General features: G+C 40.6%; 1 protein-coding gene across 1 annotated transcript in view; it reads left to right on the top strand.

Annotated features, from left to right (window-relative positions):
* The window catches only part of ZMAT1 (zinc finger matrin-type 1), a 168,732-nt gene that overhangs the window by 59,256 nt on the left and 88,503 nt on the right, over positions 1-20,973 (top strand). Inside the window, exon 2 of the mRNA XM_027533952.1 lies at positions 4,295-4,379. Within this exon, the coding sequence (XP_027389753.1) occupies positions 4,337-4,379 (43 nt within the window). The 5' untranslated portion in view covers positions 4,295-4,336. The remainder of the gene's footprint in view (positions 1-4,294; positions 4,380-20,973) is intronic.

Here is a 20,973-nt window from a genome sequence, read left to right as displayed (position 1 = left end):
TGGGAGGTGGGTCATAGAGGATCCTGCTGTGATGTATGTCAGAGAGTGTTTTGCCTATGTTCTCCTCTAGGAGTTTTATAGTTTCTGGTCTTACGTTGAGATCTTTAATCCATTTTGAGTTTATTTTTGTGTATGGTGTTAGAAAGTGTTCTAGTTTCATTCTTTTACAAGTGGTTGACCAGATTTCCCAGCACCACTTGTTAAAGAGATTGTCTTTAATCCATTGTATATTCTTGCGTCCTTTGTCAAAGATAAGGTGTCCATATGTGTGTGGATTTATCTCTGGGCTTTCTATTTTGTTCCATTGATCCATATTTCTGTCTTTGTGCCAGTACCATACTGTCTTGATAACTGTGGCTTTGTAGTAGAGCCTGAAGTCAGGTAGGTTGATTCCTCCAGTTCCATTCTTCTTTCTCAAGATCGCTTTGGCTATTTGAGGTACTGCTGGGCATACACACTGAGGAAACCAGAAGGGAAAGAGACACGTGTACCCCAATGTTCATCACAGCACTGTTTATAATAGCCAGGACATGGAAGCAACCTAGATGCCCATCAGCAGATGAATGGATAAGAAAGCTATGGTACATATACACAATGGAGTATTACTCAGCCATTAAAAAGAATACATTTGAATCAGTTCTAATGAGGTGGATGAAACTGGAGCCTATTATACAGAGTGAAGTAAGCCAGAAGGAAAAACACCAATAGAGTATACTAACGCATATATATGGAATTTAGAAAGATGGTAACAATAACCCTGTGTACAAGACAGCAAAAGAGACACTGATGTATAAACAGTCTTATGGACTCTGTGGGAGAGGGAGAGGGTGGGAAGATTTGGGAGAATGGCACTGAAACATGTAAAATATCATGTATGAAATGAGATGCCAGTCCAGGTTCGATGCACGATACTGGATGCTTGGGGCTAGTGCACTGGGACGACCCAGAGGGATGGTATGGGGAGGGAGGAGGGAGGAGGGTTCAGGATGGGGAACACATGTATACCTGTGGCGGATTCATTTTGATATTTGGCAAAACTAATACAATTATGTAAAGTTTAAAAATAAAATAAAATTTAAAAAAATAAATATGATCTATGCAGTAATTAAAAACATATCATAATACGTATACTGTTCTTCAGTTTGCATTTTTCATTTAACATTAATATCCACTGCTTCATTACCTGATCTTTCTTCTTCCTTACTCCCATAACAAAACAAAATAAAGCCCCAGACAAAAAAAATCAAGATACAAAAGGGGAAAAAGAACCTAACCCTAAGCAAAAACCTTTTGTTGTTCATTGCTAATTTATGTCTGACACTTTGCAACCCCATGAACAGCAGCATGCCAGGGTTCCCTGTCTTTCCCTATCTCCCGGAGTTTGGTCAAACTCATGTCCACTGAGTCAGTGATGTTATCTAACCATCTCATCCTCTGCTGCCCCATCCTTCTCTTGCCCTCAATCTTTCCCAACCTATTGACACAACACAAAACCATTCTGAAGTATGTAATATGTTGAGAAGTCCAATTTTATCTTTCTAATAATATAATTATAACTATGCTGTAGCATATTTATCTTCTGTTTCTCAATCTCTCACCCTATAATTTTTGCCTTAAATATATCCTAGTCTACTGATGGCCTGAGATACTAACCTAACAAATTTCTGTCCATATAGCACCCATCTTGATGGGAAGTTTTAGTCTTCAGTGTCTTCAGAAATGAAGTGGCCAAGTTGTTAAATAATATTGTATATTGCCTCATGGAGGAAGGGTCTTATGCACTTATAAAAACTTGAGTGAACACCTTAAGGGTTATTTTCTGTTTTTTTTTCTGGGAGAGACCACAGATGTAGTGAATGGACAGATGAACTTTAACTGCAAATGAGAAGCTAATGTTCCTCTTCTTCATTATTTAGAAAATAATAGCATTTATAGTTTACAGTATCAATTGGAAATACTATTTAAGATTTTGGATATTTATTAAGAAAAGAATACTTATATTTCGTGAACAACTTTCCATCCAAATAAAATGCAGTTCATTGCTTTTGCCCAGCTCACAAAACTTCACTGTAAGTCTATATTATAACTCACTGAGTAAATCTCCTAGTAATGGATAAGTTTTGTGTTTCCTGGTGTTGGCTATTACAAACAGTGCAGCAGTAAGTGCTGCAGTGCATGCATTTCTGTGGGCAAGATTCTTAGAGGATATATTGATAAAAAAGCATGACCACTATAAATTTTAATGGATATAAGATATTTAAAGGGGCTTCCAAGGAGTTGGTGATGGACAGGGAGGCCTGGTGTGCTGCAGTCCATGGAGTCGAAAAGAGTCAGAGATGACTGAGCAACTGAATTGAACTGAACTGAAGGTGGGACTAGTGGTAAAGAACCTGTCTGCCAATGCAGGAGACATAAGATGAGAGTTCGATCCCTGGGTAAGGAAGATTCCCTGGAGGAGGGCATGGCAACTCATTCCAGCATTTTTGCCTGGAGTATCCCATGGACAGAGGAGCCTGGCAGGGTACAGTCCATAGGGTAGCAAAGTTGGACATGACTGAAGTGACTTAGCACACAGGAAGTTTAAAATAATAATTATTTTAATATGAATATATAACCATTTAAAAATTTTGGAAAAAAGAGGAAACAGTGTTAACCATTAGCACACATTCTCAAAGGTAAAAATTTATTGTCTCACTGATTTGAGATGACATGGCAGAGCCACACCTTGAGGAATCCAGATTTGTCTGACTCCAAAGATTACATTCCTAACTATTCATATAAAGATTTGTTTTCTTTTAGATGTAACACCAGTAGAGGGGACCTGAATTTATCCCAGAATTTCTATTCAGCTAATCAGTGGGACCTCAAACTTTTGACATTTATTCGAGGGTCCTAGTCAGCCAAGCCAGCATTAAGCTATGCTTTCCTTTAGTTACTTTGTATGTCCTGGCATTAAAGCAAATGTGTTTCTGTGAGAGGAATCTCGAAGATGAATTAAAGAGACAAAAGACTATATGAAATGTCTAAAAGTGAGGTGATAATTTCTATCACTGCCCAGATCTCCACTGTGTAGAGTGATTCTAAGTGAGTGTGGGTTGGGACAACTACAGAGGGGTATAGGAAGATATAAGGTAGAAGTGGTTATTAGATGAGCTCTCAGAGGGAAAAATATGAGAGCAGACATGTGACAAACCCACAGTTTAAATTATGAAGAACAAAAATTGAGACTACGTGTTACAAAAGTGTCTGTTCCTTCTACATACTTGCCAAAATGATCAACACAAATTTTTAAAAATTAGTATTTGTCAATCTTAAAGGTCAAAAAATAATTTCTCTTTGTTAAACATAGTTCATTTTAATGGTTGCCTAAAATCCCATCATTCATTTAGACATGCTTTAATTAAAGACATTTCCTGTTCTGTATATTTAGTTTCTTTCTATAATTTTCCCGCTTTAACAATTCTCTGCTAAACAGTTTTACAGTCAAGTTCTATTGAAAAACGATATGGTTTTATGTGTAAGTTGAATGGGCTCAACTAAATTTTTTTCCCCTCTCTGTCCTCAACAAAATCGTAAAACCTAATATGAAAATCCATGAATATTTTAATAGTCAAAAACTGAGCATTGGGTGCATGAGTGTGGTGCTTCTCTATTGGTGCTACTGACAGATATAGATACCAGGATGTATATGTGTGTGACCTCTGGGGGATCCTAATGAGAGTAGCAGTGCCTGGAAAAGTGTTTCTCAACTTCAACACTATTTACGCTCTGAAATATAATTTTTTGTTGTGGGAGCTGTTCTGTGCATCATAAGTTGGTCAGCATCTCTAGCCTCTATCCACTAACTGCTAATAACACAACTTCCAACTTGATCTGTGATGACCAAAAATGTCTCTAGACAGTGTCAAATATCTCCTGGGATGGGGTGAAGATCAGCCCCTATTTTGCAGGCTTCAGTAGCATAACCCAGATTTAGAAATGGGGCCAGTGGAGGGGAGAAGACTTGCTCAAGACCTCAGAATCAATGATGTGTCAAGCACTGAGAGAAACATTTCTTAATTCTCCCCCATTTTCTTTCCCAGCATACCTGTTATCACACTTTTTTCTGCTGTAATTTACAACCCAGTGGTTCAAAGATATTACAAATATCCAGTTCAGATGTTTCTCTGATCTAACTTAAAAGGCAAAAAATAAAATAGGAAGCAGACCAATTAATTGAAAGGAATATATTTAATCATGAAATCTCATGAAAGTTTTTACAGTCCTATTTAAATCTTAATTTCTTCTTTTATAGATTGTGACAGATAACCTCTACCACACAGAAGCATTGTGAGAAATGTATATGCCAACAAATGAAAAGTGGCTGACACTCAGGAAAGGTGAGTTGCCATGGTTCCTTAAGGGCAGTAACCTTCCATTTAGCCACAAATTGTCATTCAGTTAAAGATACCATAAATACTTAGAATATTATTGAGTTCATCCAATGCAGAACTTGATGACATCTGCAGTATAAATTGGAAAGTAGTTAGTTGACAGCCATTGCTTTTTTTCCCATTTAAGAACCCAAAATGCTTTTCCAGATGGAATCTCATGAAGCTCCATGAACTCCTTAGGTGACAAGGAGGTCAGTAGAGGCCAGTAGAGGAGAAATGATATGTTTGACAATAATAGGACAGGAAAGGCTGGTGGGAATAAAACTTCATTGGACTAAGGAAGTAACACAAGATGGTAATTTGATCTATAGGAAGAAATGAAGAGAATCAGAAATGACAATTTAGATGGCTGATATACCAAACTGGAGATTCTCCAGGGAAGAATACTGGAGTGGGTTGCCATGCCCCTCCAGATCTTCCCAACTCAAGGATTGAATTCATGTCTCCTGCATTGGCAAGTGAGTTCTTTACAACTGGCACCACCTGGGAAGCCCAATATACCAAACTTCAGTTCAGTTCAGATCAGTCGCTCAGTCATGTCCAACTCTTTGTGACCCCATGAATCGCAGCACGCCAGGCCTCCCTGTCCATCACCAACTCCCAGAGTTCACTCAGACTCACATCCATCGAGTCAGTGATGCCATCCAGCCATCTCATCCTCTGTCGTCCCCTTTTCCTCCTGCCCCCAATCCCTCCCAGCATCAGGGTCTTTTGCAATGAGTCAGCTCTTCGCATGAGGTGGCCAAAGTACTGGAGTTTCAGCTTTAGCATCATTCCTTCCAAGGAACACCCAGGACTGATCTCCTTTAGAATGGACTGGTTGGATCTCCTTGCAGTCCAAGGGGCTCTCAAGAGTCCTCTCCAACACCACAGTTCAAAAGCATCAATACCAAATTTATAAATATATAATTGTTATTTCTCCTCTTAGTTTCTTTTGGGGCTTTCCAGGTGGTGCAGTGGAAGAGAATCTGCCTGCAATGCAGGAGATGCAAGAGATGTGGGTTTGATCCCTGGGTCAGGAAGATGCCCTGGAGTAGGAAATGGGAACCCAGTCCAGTATTCTTGCCTGGAAAATCAAATGGACAGAGGAGCCTGGTGGGCTACACACAGTCCATGGGGTCCCAAAGAATTGGAAACAACTGACCTACTGAGCACCGCACAGCTCACTTTCTTTAATGACAGAAAATTACATAAAGTGAAGTAATCATCATAGTATATATCAATGAATTTTATATCTATATATATATGTGTGTATGTAATAAGTACAGCAATAATACCACAAAAATTAGAGGAGGGAATACAGCCATATAGATGTCATGTTTCTATATCTTGTTAAAATTTAGGGAGATAAATTTATCATGAGTATAAGTGAAATGTAGATTCTGATAAGATGTTAAGATGCATTTGGTAGGCCCTAAATGACAATCTTTTTAAAATAGTGACAAAATTATTAAAGGAATCAAAATATTCCTCCAGTGAAATATTTGAATATTAAAAATATTAGAATATAAAATATTTTAATATTGAAAATATTGAATAATGAATCTGCCTGTGAATAGTGAAATAGTGAATATTGAAAATATTCACTAATACAAAAGGAAAAATAAAAGAGGAAAAAGAGGAACAGAATAACAAAAAACATAAAAAAATCAAAAGTAAATTCAGTTCATTTCAGTAGCTTAGTCATGTCCAACTCTTTGCGACCCCATGGACTGCAGCATGCCAGGCTTTCCTGTACATCACCAACTCCCAGAGTTTACTCAAACTCATGTCCACTGAGTCTGTGATGCCATCCAACCATCTCATCCTCTGTCATCCCCTTCTCCTCCCGCCTTCAATCTTTCCAGCATCAGGATCTTTTCCAATGAGTCAGCTCTTCACATCAGGTGGCCAAGTACTGGAGTTTCAGCTTTAGCATCAGTACTTCCAGTGAATATTCAGAGTTGATTTCCTTCAGGGTGGACTGGTTGGATCTCCTCTCAGTCCAAGGGATTCTCAAGAATCTTCTCCAACACCACAGTTCAAAAGCATCAATTCTTCGGTGCTCAGCTTTCTTTATAGCCCAACTCAAACATCTATACATGACTACTGAAAAAACCATAGCCTGGACTAGACGGACCTTTGTTGACAAAGTAATGTTTCTGCTTTTTAGCATGCTTTCTGGGTTGGCCATAGCTTTTCTTCCAAGGAGCCAGCGTCTTTTAATTTCATGGCTTCAGTCATCATCTGCAGTGATTTTGGAGCCCCAAAAAATAAATTAGAGGAGGGAATACAGAGTGCCTGAAGAACTATGCATGGAGGTTCATGACATTGTACAGGAGGCAGTGATCAAGACCATCCTTAAGAAAAAGAAATGCAAACAGGCAAAATGGTTGTCTAAGGAGGCCTTGCAATACAGGGATAAAATGGACACCGTTTCCATTTTATCCCCATCTATTTGCCATGAAGTGATAGGACCAGATGCCATGATCTTAGTTTTCTGAATGCTAAGTTTTAATCCAACTTTTTCACTCTCCTCTTTCACTTTCATCAGAGGCTATTTAGTTCTTCACTTTCTGCCATAAGCATGGTGTCATCTGCATATCTGAGGTTATTGATATTTCTCCCAGCAATCTTGATTCCAGCTTGTGCTTCATCCAGCCCAGCATTTCTCATGATGTACTCTGTATATAAGTTAAATAAGCAGGATGACAATATACAGCCTTGACACACTCCTTTCCTGATTTGGAACCAGTCTATTGTTCCATGTCCAGTTCTAACTGTTGCTTCCTGACCTGCATAAAGATTTCTCAGGAGGCGGGTCAGGTGGTCTGGTATTCCCATCTCTTCAAGAATTTTCCACAGTTTGTTGTGATCCACACAGTCAAAGGCTTTGGCATAGTCAATAAAGCAGAAGTAGATGTTTTTCTGGAACTCTCTTGCGTTTTCTATGATCCAACAGATGTTGGCAATTTGATTTCTGGTTCCTCTGCCTTTTCTAAATCCAGCTTGAACATCTGGAAGTTCACAATCCACGTACTGATGAAGCCTGGCTTGGAGAATTTTGATCATTACTTTACTAGTGTGTGAGATGAGTGCAATTGTGTGATAGTTTGAGCATTCCTCAGCATTGCCTTTCTTTTGGACTGGAATGAACACTGACCTTTTCCAGTCCTGTGGCCACTGCTGAGATTTCCACGTTTGCTGGCATATTGAGTGCAACACTTTTACAGCATCATCTTTTAGGATTTGAAATAGCTCAACTGGAATTCCATCACCTCCACTAGCTTTGTTCATAGTGATACTTCCTAAGGCCCACTTGACTTCACATTTCAGGATGCCTGGCTCTACATGAGTGATCACACCATCGTGGTTATCTGGATCGTGAAAATCTTTTTTGTATAGTTCTTCTGTGTATTCTTGCCACCTCTTCTTAATATCTTCTTCTTCTGTTAGGTCCATACCATTTCTGTCCTTTATTGTGCCCATCTTTGCATGAAAAGTTACCTTGGTATCTCTAATTTTCTTGATGAGATCTCTAGTCTTTCCCACTCTATTGTTTTCCTCTATTTCTTTGCATTGATCACTGAGGAAGGCTTTCTTATCTCTCCTTGCTATTCTTTGGAACTCTGCATTCAGCTGGGTATGTCTTTCCTTTTCTCCTTTGTCTTTCGCTTCTCTTCTTTTCAGAGCTGTTTGCAAGGCCTCCTTAGACAACCATTTTGCCTGTTTGCATTTCTTTTTCTTAAGGATGGTCTTGATCACTGCCTCCTGTACAATGTCATGAACCTCCGTGCATAGTTCTTCAGGCACTCTGTCTATCAGATCTAATTCCTTCAATCTATTTGTCACTTCCAGTGTATAGTTGTAAGGGAATTTGATTTAGGTCATACCTGAATGGTGTTTTCCCTACTTGCTTCAATTTACGTCTGAATTTGGCAAAAAGGAGTTCATGATCTGAGCCACAGTGTGGTCTTATTTTTGCTGACGGTGTACCAGAGTATCTGGAACATATAGACTGGCAGCAAATATGTGTTTGCTTCCTGTTTCATCCTTCCTTTAAGAGATATACAATTTTAATCTCAATATTATTACTGTCTTAGAAAACATTTATGAATGTTACAAGACAAAATAAAACAAACGTGTTTGTGTATATTATGTAAGCAGATTCAGGAGTATTTCTGTTATATAGAATGTTGCAGAATTAGTTATCTGATCAAGTTAGGTTTGGCGAAAGTGCGTACTTTCTTCCTATTGAATTGTGGCTTATTTGGATCCAGTAGGTTCACTTATGGGCTTCCCTGGTGGTTTAGTGATAAAGAATCTGCCTGCAATGCAGAAGAGATGGGTTTGTTCCCTGGGTCTGGAAGATCCCTGGGAGAAGGATATAGCAACCTATTCCAGTATTCTTGCCTGGAGAATCCCATGGACAGAGGAGACTGGAGGGCTACAGTCCATGGGGTCACAAAAAAGTCGGACATGACTTAGTGATTAAACCACCACCAGGTTCATTTGTATGTATTTTTATATATTTAGATTATTGTGTTTAAGACCTCCATTTCCTTGTTGATTGATTTATTTATTTTTTGTCTGCACTGTGAGTCATGTGGGATCCTAGTCCCTGACCAGGAATTGAACTCATTCCCCCTGCCCTGGAAGCATGATATATCATCCACTGGACCTCCAGGGAAGGCCCCCTTGATACCCCTTGATCTTATGCCTAGCTTTTCTATTCATTATGGAAACTATGGGATTGAAATCTCCAATAATTATTTTAGAATTATCTGTTTCTCCCCAAATTTTGGCCAATTTTTGTTTCATACATGTTTTAGTTTCCTACTACTGCTGTAGCAAATTACCACAACTTTAGTGGCTTACAGAAACACATAGGGTTTCCCAGGTGGTTCAGTGATAAAGAATCTGCCTGCAATGCAGAAGAGATGGGTTTGTTCCCTGGGTCTGGAAGATCCCTGGGAGAAGGATATAGCAACCTGCTATAAGAATCTGCCTGCAATGCAGGAGATGCAGGAGACTTGGGTTTGATCCCCGGGTCAGGAAAATCCCTGGAGGAGGGCCCAGCAACCCATGCAAGTATTCTTTCCTGGAAAATCCCATGGACAGAGGAGCCTGGCAGGCTACAGTCCATAGGGTTGCAAAGAGCTGGACATGACTGAGTGACTAAGTACCCACGCACAACAACACATTTATTATTTTACAGTTTTGAAGGTCAGAAAATTGAAATCAGTTCCACTGGGATAAAATCAAGGTTGGGTAGGGTTTTTTCCTTCAGAAGACTGTAAGAGAGGATCTGTTTCTTGCCTTTTCCAGGTTCTAGGGGCTGTCCCTATTCCTTGGCTTGTGGCCACATCACTCTGACTCTGATCACTCTGATTTGGTTGTCACATTTCTTTTTTTTTTTAATTTAAATTTATTTATTTTAATTGGAGGCTAATTACTTGACAATATTGTATTGGTTTTGCCATACATCAACATGAATCCACCACGGGTGTACACGTGTTTCCCATCCTGAACCCCCCTCCCACCTCCCTCCCCGTACCATCCCTCTGGGTCATCCCAGTGCACCAGCCCCGAAAATCCTGTATCCTGCATCAAACCTGGACTGGCGATTCGTTTCTTATATGATATGATACATGTTTTAATGCCATTCTCCCAAATCATCCCATCCTTGCCCTCTCCCACAGAGTCCAAAAGACTGTTCTATACATCAATGTCTCTTTTGCTGTCACATTTCTTTTTTTGACTCTCCTCCTTTCTTTTATACCTTGTGATTACATTGCATCTGGATATCTGTATAATCCAGAATAATATTCACATCTCAGAATCCTTGACTGATTCACATCTAAAAAGTTCCTTTTCTTATGTAAAGTAACATATTTACAGATTTTAGTTATTAGAATGGGAGCATCTTTGGAGAGACAATTATTTTGAGACTCTTACTATGTGTGCATATGTTTAAAATTGTTATATCTTGGATTAACCCTTATATAAGAGTATAAAAGGTAGCTTTTATCTCTAGTAACATTTTTCTGTATTTTGAGTCTATTTTATCTGATATTTGTATAGCTACTCCAGCTTTTATATGATTGCTGTTTGTATGGTGTACCATTCACACATATCTACATGCATTTTAGAATATGAATTATGTCTCCTACAGGTAGCATATTATTGGATTGACTTTTTATCCAGTCTGATCATCTCTTATTTTGATTGGCCTGTTTAATGCATTCACATTTAATGTTATTACTAATACTGTAGAATTTATGTCCTTTTCATTATAGGGGACTGGAATGCAAAAGTAGGAAGTCAAGAGATACCTGGGGTAACAGGCAAATTTGGCCTTAGAGTACAAAATGAAGCAGGGCAAAGGCTAACAGAGTTTTGCCAAGAGAAGGCACTGGTCATAGCAAACACCCTCTTCCAACAACACAAGAGATGACTCTACATATGGACATCACCAGATGGTCAACACCAAAATCAGATTGATTATATTCTTTGGAGCCTAAGATGGAGAAGCTCCATAGAGTCAGCAAAGACAAGACCAGGAGCTGACTGTGGCTCAGATCATGAACTCCTTTTTGCCAAATTCAGATGTAAATTGAAGAAAGTAAGGAATACCGCTAGACCATTCAGTTAGTTCAGTTCAGTCAGTTCAGTCGCTTAGTCGTGTCCGACTCTTTGTGACCCCATGGACTGCAGCACGCCAGGCCTCCCTGTCCATCACCAGCTCCCAGAGTTCACTCAGACTCATGTCCATCGAGTCAGTGATGCCATCCAGCCATCTCATCCTCTGTCGTCCCCTTCTCCTCCTGCCCCCAATCCCTCCCAGCATCAGAGTCTTTTGCAATGAGTCAACCCTTTGCATGAGGTAGCCAAAGTACTGGAGTTTCAGCTTTAGAATCAGTCCTTCCAAAGAAATCCCAGGGCTGATCTCCTTTAGAATGGACTGGTTGGATCTCCTTGCAGTCCAAGGGACTCTCAAGAGTCTTCTCCAACACCACAGTTCAAAAGCATCAATTCTTCAGTGCTCAGCCTTCTTCACAGTCCAACTCTCATATCCATGCATGACCACTGGAAAAACCATAGCCTTGACTAGACGGACCTTTGTTGGCAAAGTAATGTCTCTTCTTTTGAATATGCTATTTAGGTTGGTCATAACTTTCCTTCCAAGGAGTAAGTGTCTTTTAATTTCATGGCTGCAATCACCATCTGTAGTGATTTTGGAGCCCAGAAAAATAAAAGTCTGACACTGTTTCCACTGTTTCCCCATCTATTTCCCATGAAGTGGTGGGACCAGATGTCATGATCTTCGTTTTCTGAATGTTGAGCTTTAAGCCAACTTTTTCACTCTCCACTTCCACTTTCATCAAGAGGCTTTTTAGTTCCTCTTCACTTTCTGCCATAAGGGTGGCATCATCTGCATATCTGAGGTTATTGATATTTCTCCTGGCAATCTTGATTCCAGCTTGTGCTTCTTCCAGCCCAGCGTTTCTCATGATGTACTCTGTATATAAGTTAAATAAGCAGGGTGAAAATATACAGCCTTGATGTACTCCTTTTCCTATTTGGAACCAGTCTGTTGTTCCATGTCCAGTTCTAACTGTTGCTTCCTAACCTGCATACAGATTTCTCAGGAAGCAGGTCAGGTGTTCTGGTATTCCCATCTCTTTCAGAATTTTCCACAGTTTATTGTGATCCACACAGTCAAAGGCTTTGGCATAGTCAATAAAGCAGAAATAGATGTTTTTCTGGAACTCTCTTGCTTTTTCCATGATCCAGCAGATGTTGGCAATTTGATCTCTGGTTCCTCTGCCTTTTCTAAAACCAGCTTGAACATCTGGAAGTTCACAGTCCACGTATTGCTGAAGCCTGGCTTGGAGAATTTTGAGCATTACTTTACTAGCGTGTGAGATGAGTGCAATTGTGTGGTAGTTTGAGCATTCTTTGGCATTGCCTTTCTTTGGGATTGGACCATTCAGGTATGACCTAAATCAAATTCCCTTAAAACTATACAGTGGAAGTGACAAATAGATTGAAGGAATTAGATCTGATAGAGTGCATGAAGAACTATGGATGGAGGTTCATTACATTGTACAGGAGGCAATAATCAAGACCATCCCAAAGAAAAAGAAATGTGAACAGGCAAAATGGTTGTCTAAGGAGGCCTTACAAATAGCTCTGAAAAGAAGAGAAGCGAAAGACAAAGGAGAAAAGAAAAGATATACCCAGCTGAATGCAGAATTCCAAAGAATAGAAAGGAGAGATAAGAAAGCCTTCCTCAGTGATCAATGCAAAGAAATAAAGGAAAACAATAGAGTGGGAAAGACTAGAGATCTCATCAAGAAAATTAGAGATACCAAGGTAACTTTTCATGCAAAGATGGGCACAATAAAGGACAGAAATGGTATGGACCTAACAGAAGAAGAAGATATTAAGAAGAGGTGGCAAGAATACACAGAAGAACTATACAAAAAAGATTTTCATGATCCAGATAACCACGATGGTGTGATTACTCACATAGAGCCAGGCATCCTGAAATGTGAAGTCAAGTGGGCCTTAGGAAGTATCACTATGAACAAAGCTAGTGGAGGTGATGGAATTCCAGTTGAGCTATTTCAAATCCTAAAAGATGATGCTGTAAAAGTGTTGCACTCAATATGCCAGCAAACGTGGAAATCTCAGCAGTGGCCACAGGACTGGAAAAGGTCAGTGTTCATTCCAGTCCAAAAGAAAGGCAATGCCGAAGAATGCTCAAACTATCACACAATTGCACTCATCTCACACACTAGCAAAGTAATGATCAAAATTCTCCAAGCCAGGCTTCATCAGTACGTGGATTGTGAACTTCCAGATGTTCAAGCTGGATTTAGAAAAGGCAGAGGAACCAGAAATCAAATTGCCAACATCTGTTGGATCATAGAAAACGCAAGAGAGTTCCAGAAAAACATCTACTTCTGCTTTATTGACTACGCCAAAGCCTTTGACTGTGCAGATCACAACAAACTGTGGAAAATTCTTGAAGAGATGGGAATACCAGACCACCTGACCTGCCTCTTGAGAAATTTGTATGCAGGTCAGGAAGCAACAGTTAGAACTGGACATGGAACAACAGACTGGTTCCAAATAAGAAAAGGAGTACATCAAGGCTGTATATTGTCACGCTGCTTATTTAACTTATATGCAGTGTACATCATGAGAAATGCTGGGCTGGAAGAAGCACAAGCTGGAATCAAGATTGCCGGGAGAAATATCAATAACCTCAGATATATGCAGATGATAGCACCCTTATGGCAGAAAGTGAAGAGGAACTAAAAAGCCTCTTGATGAAAGTGAAACTGGAGAGTGAAAAAGTTGGCTTAAAGCTCAACATTCAGAAAACGAAGATCATGACATCTGGTCCCATCACTTCATGGGAAATAGGGAAACAGTGGAAACAGTGTCAGACTTTTATTTTTCTGGGCTCCAAAATCACTACAGATGGTGATTGCAGCCATGAAATTAAAAGACACTTACTCCTTAGAAGAAAATTTATGACCAACCTAAATAGCATATTCAAAAGCAGAGACATTACTTTGCCAACAAAGGTCCGTCTAGTCAAGGCTATGGTTTTTCCAGTGGTCATGTATTGATGTGAGAGTTGGACTGTGAAGAAGGCTGAGCACCAAAGAATTGATGCTTTTGAACTGTGGTGTTGGAGAAGACTCTTGAGAGTCCCTTGGACTGCAAGGAGATCCAACCAGTCCATCCTAAAGGAGATCAGTCCTGGGTGTTCTTTGGAAGGACTGATTCTAAAGCTGAAACTCCAGTACTTTGGCTACCTCATGCAAAGGGTTGACTCATTGCAAAAGACTCTGATGCTGGGAGGGATTGGGGGCAGGAGGAGAAGGGGACGACAGAGGATGAGATGGCTGGATGGCATCACTGACTCGATGGACATGAGTCTGAGTGAACTCTGGGAGCTGGTGATGGACAGGGAGGCCTGGCGTGCTGCAGTCCATGGGGTCGCAAAGAGTTGGACATGACTGAGTGACTGAACTAAACTGAACTGAGCTCAGCTGCTAAGAATATGCCTTCAGTGCAGGAGACCTCTGCTCGATTCCTGGGTCAGGAAGATCCCCTGGAGAAGGGATAAGCTACCCACTCAAGTAATCCTGGGGTTTCCTGGTGGCTCAGACGGTAAAGAATCCACCTGCAATGCAGGAGACCCAGGTTTTATCCCTGGGTTGGTAAGATCCCCTGGAGGAGGGCATGGCAACCCCCTCCAGTATTCTTGCCTGGAGAATCTTCACGAACAGAGCAGCCTGGTGGCTATAGTCCATAGGGTCATAAGGAGTCAGACACAACCAAGTGACTAAGCACAGCACAGCACAACATATGCCTTGGGCTTCCCTTGTTGCTCAGACGGTAAAGAATCCACCTGCAATGCAGGAGACCTGGGTTCAATCCGTGGGTCAGGAAGATCCCCTGGAGATGAATATGGCAAGCCACTCCAATATTCTTGCCTGGAGAATCCCATGTATAGAGGAGCCTGGTGGGATACAGTGTGTGGGTCACAGAGAGTCCAAACCAACTAAGCACGAGCGCTATGTCTTGGAATGGTTTGTTTACTGTGATATCAGTCTTGTTTAGGAAATTCATATGTGTATGAAAGCAGTTACAATTTCTGTGGACCCCAAGTCTACTTCACATTCATTGATGTATCTTTTAGCGTGGTCCCTCTCAGACAGCAGGACGTTAACCCTCACTTCTCTGTCCCCCATCCCGTCTGGCAACCCCTGTTGAGAGTACAGGACACAGCTGTCCAGACCCGCTCTGGCGCCCAATCTCATTCCACCTACGCTGCACTGCGCTTCTCTTGTCTGCTGCAGACTGCCAAGGCGCTACCTTTACTTGATGTTTCATTGTATGCAGGCCCTAGAGTATATATTTTTATAGTGCTTTTTACACCCATCGGCCATTTTTTTTTCCAGACAAGATTAAAATCGCTCTGTACATTGGCTCAAAGTCTGGGTTTTAAGGAAGAGTATTGTATATTTCTGCTCCTTGAATAAACGTCTTTGCAGATAAATTTTTAAATAGAGGTGTGTTGGTGCCACCTAGTGAGAAAAGCCTAAACTGCAGCTTGAATGGACTACGCGAGGGAGGCGTGCTAAGTCGTTTCAGTCTTGTCCACGGGGTGACTGTGTGCGACCTTATGGACTATAACCCACCAGGCTCCTCTGTCCATGGTATTCTCCAGACAAGAATACTGGAGTGGGTAGCCATTTCTTTCTCCAGGGGATCTTCCCAACCCAGGGATCGATCCCGTGTCTCTAACGTCTCCTGCATTGGCAGGCCGGTTCTTTACCACTAGCACCACATGGGAGGGAGGGGCGGTAGCCAAAACCCGCCAGGCAGAGCTTTCTGGAATTTCGAGTGGAAAGGTGGGGCACCTTACCCGTATGCTGGGCCACGGACTCCCTCCAGACAAAAAGTGCAACCTCTTATGCTGAAGAGGAAGCTTTATGTAGGAAGAACAAAAAGATTTTTCTTTTGAGACCTATGGATGGAGCAAAAAATGGATCTCCACCACTTAGGATCTGTTAACTGCACTTCACTTGCATTTATTATCACCATCTTTCCCTGAAAATACATTTAAAAATGAATTTCTACAATAGCATTTTAAATTGTTTGACGATAAAATTTCAGGGTTATTAACATCGCTATAGTGGTTCATCATTATGGATGCTCCAGTTTTTTCACTGGTACCATAGTGATGAAAATTTATCTCGTATTTCTGTTACAAAGGTACTTGTCTTCTCACTATGTCTTCACAGGGTAGAAGGAGTAAGGGAGCTCTCTAGGGTCTCTTTTGTAAGTCCACTAATCCCACTCAAGAGGGTTGTACCTTCGTGACCTAATCACTTCCAAAAGACCCTGCTTCTTAATACCATCACATTCAGGGTTAGGATTTCAATATATGAATTTTGAGGGGAACACAGATATTCAATCCATAGCTGAAGGATTACTATATTACCTACGTTTTGCCATCATAATTGTCCAAATTGCTTAGCTTCAAAGAAGTTGCAGAGACAGCAGGGAAGCCACAATGTAAGCTTGGAATATTTTATTGTGTTCATATAGAATACATATATACCTATGATTTGAATTAAAACGAAGTTCGTATTTTGTCTAAGGGTAGATTCAGATGTTTGTGGTAGAAAGAGCAAATGGACAGTGATGTAACTGCACAAGCTAATAGTATTATGGAAATTTAGAAGTAGGCAATTGGTTCCATGAAGAGGCTAGTGATCTAGGCTCCCAGAATTTACTGTGGGGAGGCAATTCATGGCATTTCTACATGTCTTATGATAACTTTTGTCTAGAAATATCGTTTTCAAAGCAGTCAGCTTTGAAAGATGAGATAGCATCTGCCTCCCGGTCAGAGAACAGACTTGACTCCTGGACAGGATAGTAAAGATAATGCCTCTCTCCTGGGCACAGATTGGTCAGATTTGCCAGCAGTCTCCTTATAAGATCAGAGTGCTCCTAAGCTCAGTGTTCCTTAGCTGTGATGCAGATCCAGTGGATATAAAGTGTCAACCTGGCTGCTCCCCATCATCCCTGTGAGACTTAGAGGGCAAGGGAGAACAACCCAATCATGAAATTTATGCTACCTGCTGTGCCAGAAGTAAACAATGATCTAAATCCATTTAGACAGTTCTCTCTTTGTCTTCTTACCTAACCTATGAAAGTGTACCCAGCTACCATTGCAGTTGCAGTAGCTTCTGCTCTACAGGAATTGATTGACCACTTGAAACTCACCATGCTGTCGCACATGGTGTCTGGCCCTCACCCTCATGGTTGAAGTGACCTCATCCTGGAGGAAGGTGAGAAAAAAGGGCAGTGGCACATGCCACCAAGGTACTTGGAAGTTGGAGTTGCCACACAATGTTTTTACTTACAACCAATAAGCACAAATTATCAATATAAATATGCAAGCAAAACATATCAAACTCTCATTTAAAAAAATTAGAATAAAGGAGTGTGGTGTGTTTTTTCACAATTTACATTTTATAGTACATGTTTAGGTTGAAATGGTTACAGCACACATGTTTAGTATTACCTTCCTACCCTGCAAAAGTGTTGGAGTTACGCCCTTTAAAAATGTTGGGGAACTTGAGGAAAGGGAAATAACATCACTGCAAGGATGGCTTTCCAAAGCTTTTTCAGATATATCTGTGTTCCTGAATCTCTATCAGTCTGCAATGGGTTACATGGTTAGAAATGGATAATTCCATATTCACCTCAAATTTTTCTTTACTGGATTAGAACTACCTAAGAAAAAGGAGAAGAAGTGAGAAGCCAGCAGCAACCTCAGAATTGGCAGTTAAAATTGCGTGGAGTGGGAGGGGAGGTAGCAGAGTCCTTCCGCTGGAGAAGTTGCAGGAACGGATAGGGCCTCATGGACTGGCATCAAGACTCCAATGCCATTCTATTTCCTTCTCTCCTCTTCTTTCTCCAATAAGAACTTACTCATTTCTGATCTCACATTAATATCTTGCTCCAAGAAACAAAGATCACTTCCACTGGCAATCCTAGATGTACAGTCTTAAAATCTCTCTGATAAAGAAACACGAATATAAACAAACAAGCAAACAAAAAGATTTCTTTTCGATCCCTGGGGTGGAAAACCCCATGAGGGGCCTTACTTACAGCTTAGCTTGTCGCTTGCTTGCTTTGCTTCAGTTTTCCGACTCTGTAAGTCTAGGGACTGTAACCTTCAAGGCTCCTCAATCCATGGGATTCTCCAGGCAAGAATACTGGAGTGGGCAGCCATTTCCTCCTTCAGGGGATCTACTCAACCCAGGGATCGAACCCGTGTCTTTTATGTCTCCTGCATAGGCAGGCAGGTTCTTTACCACTAGCGCCATCTGGGAGGCCGGCAGTAGGGGAGAGTCAAAAGTTTTATTGGCTGAGCCTCTGGACAGTGCAGTGTGCCCTGCTCTTATTGATCCACTATTTTTCCTTCCATACCATAGTTTAGGAAGAGCTTCACTAGTAGCTCAGTTGGTAAAGAATCTGCCTACAATGCAGGAGACCTGGGTTAGATTCCTGAGTCCGCAAGATACCCTATAGAAGGGCATGGCGACCCACTCCAGTATTCTTGTCTAGAGAATTCCATGGACAGAGGAGCCTGGCAGGCTACAGTCCATGGGATTGTAGAGTCCGACATGACTGAGGGACTAACACACACACACACACACACACATAGGTTAAGAAACACTTATTAGTCAGGAGTAGCATATTGGAAAAAAAGAAATTCAATAGTGGAAAAAATAAAGTAACAGAATAAAATGTAGTAAGTTTGAAGATTAATCTCAAAGTGCATTGCTCATATTAAAGTTCATGTTGTTTCAATACTTTGTTTAGCTGTTTTATGCAATGTGTATTTCTCTGTGCTGCCTGGGTCTGTTTAAAAATGTTTTTCTTATTGTGAGTAGTGGTAAATAAAAGCTTGAAAACCTCTGAAACTGAAATCTGAAGATTTCAGTGCTGTCGGTGGAACCTTTTCAAAATGCTCTGTGAAGTAATATTTTATTGGCCTGAATCTATTCTTTCTGCTTCCTCCCCACCCCCACCCCCTACCAGGGTTTTCAAGGCATGTGATAGACTCAGCTTGAAAATGCCTTTGGTGTCATCATTCTGTAATTCCTTTTCTCGCCTAGATGCATTTTCTAATATTGCAGCTGCTGCTAAGTCGCTTCAGTCGTGTCCAACTCTGTGCGACCCCATAGATGGCAGCCCACCAGGCTCCCCGTCCCTGGGATTCTCCAGGCAAGAACACTGGAGTGGGTTGCCATTTCCTTCTCCAATGCATGAAAGTGAAAAGTGAAAGTGAAAAGTGAAAGTGAAGTTGCTCAGTCGTGTCTGACCCTCAGTGATCCCATGGACTGCAGCCTTCCAGGCTCCTCCATCCATGGGATTTTCCAGGCAAGAGTACTGGAGTGGGGTGCCATTGCCTTCTCCCAATATTGCAGAGGAATCACAATTAATATTGGGTACAGGGAACTTCCTTGACTTGCTCCTAGTGTCAGGGACACTGGTTGTGACAATTAATGTTAGGGTTGCTTTTTCCCTTTAGAATCAATTCATTGAGTTAAAAAAATTATTTTAAAACTTCCAGTTTTCTAAGAGTATTTAATTAACATAAAATATTGAATATTAGCAAATATTTTTTCACATCTGCTTTTTTTTTCCTCGACTTATTAAATGTTGAATTTGCATTCCTGGGACAAATACTAAAACCATTGTAAAGTACCTCTACCACAAGGGGGCAGCATATCAACGGACTCCAAAAACAAACAAAAACCAAAATAAGTTTCCAGAATAAGTGCTACAGTCAAGTTTCTCTTTTTGTGTAAATTGTGCAACAAGTCAAAAACCAATATAGTATTACAAAGAATGCTTGTCATTTCTATTTCCTGGCTTGTAACATGACTCTTTTTTTTATAAGCATTAGCTTATTCTCTGATGAACCAGTTTTAATTTCAGTGATATCTCTATATCTTTTAGAAGCTTACCGAGATTGACTTTATCCTTGTTTAGAAACTGGAGTTAAGCAGGCACTTTTCCTCAAAGTTTCACTTTATCAACTTCTGAAAGAGCATTCTGTTCCACTGCAACAGTTTTATGAAATCTCGTGGGAATTACCACATAGATAGGAGTTGAACATGGCCAAAAGGAAGAGGGATCTTCACAGACAATCTTATAAAGTATCCCCGAATTGCCCATATTGGTGTTTCATTAGCAATACTCTTTTTAACATGAGTGCAGCATCTTTAGGACTGAGTCTGCATTTTTAAGAAGATATCCAGGCTGTGTCACTTACTATTGGGATATAAGGAAACCTGAGAATGCTAAGAGCTGAGGACGTAGGGAAGTTAAGCACGTAAGTATTATGCAGGCTTTGCTCCATCTCTAGCCAGCTGTAGGCTATGAAAAGAAGTTCTTCCCATGGTCCAGACAACTCCACTCAGGACAAAAATATGGGATTTGGGTCCTAAAATTTAGTAGCAATGAGGAGTCCTTTGGTGTCACAGATGAATGATTTATTTAGGGCAGGGTAATATATGTGCAGGTCAGAATTTTTCAAGGGCTGAAACTGACATCTCTACAGTGTTGATACTATAAAAGCATCATTTCAAAGTTCTTTTGGTGGAATTCACAGAAGCTCCTAGGATTCTTGCCTTCTAATTGGCTCATGCCAATTAGTGGGACTACTTAGTCACATCTAACATGTGTAGTTTATTGACAGACTTTCCTGCATAGCATTTTATCCAACTAAATTATTGAGTTTACCCAAGATCTCATTTGAATGTGGGGCCTATATATGACACCCATCCTGTCACTAACAGTCATTCTTCTTCTCATGGCACTGGAAAGATGTTAACATCATGCCTAAGCTTTCCACTAACTTTTTCATTTTTAGCAAAAAGTGTTCCAAGAAAGTGGCCTCTAAAACCCAGTAAGAAAAAAAAAAGTGAATGAGACACTGCCACTG

This window comes from Bos indicus x Bos taurus, chromosome X, assembly GCF_003369695.1.
Source record: "Bos indicus x Bos taurus breed Angus x Brahman F1 hybrid chromosome X, Bos_hybrid_MaternalHap_v2.0, whole genome shotgun sequence".
Classification (NCBI taxonomy): domain Eukaryota; kingdom Metazoa; phylum Chordata; class Mammalia; order Artiodactyla; family Bovidae; genus Bos; species Bos indicus x Bos taurus.
The sequence above is the reverse complement of the archived record's forward strand: the minus strand, read 5'-3'. Positions and strand labels throughout refer to the sequence as shown.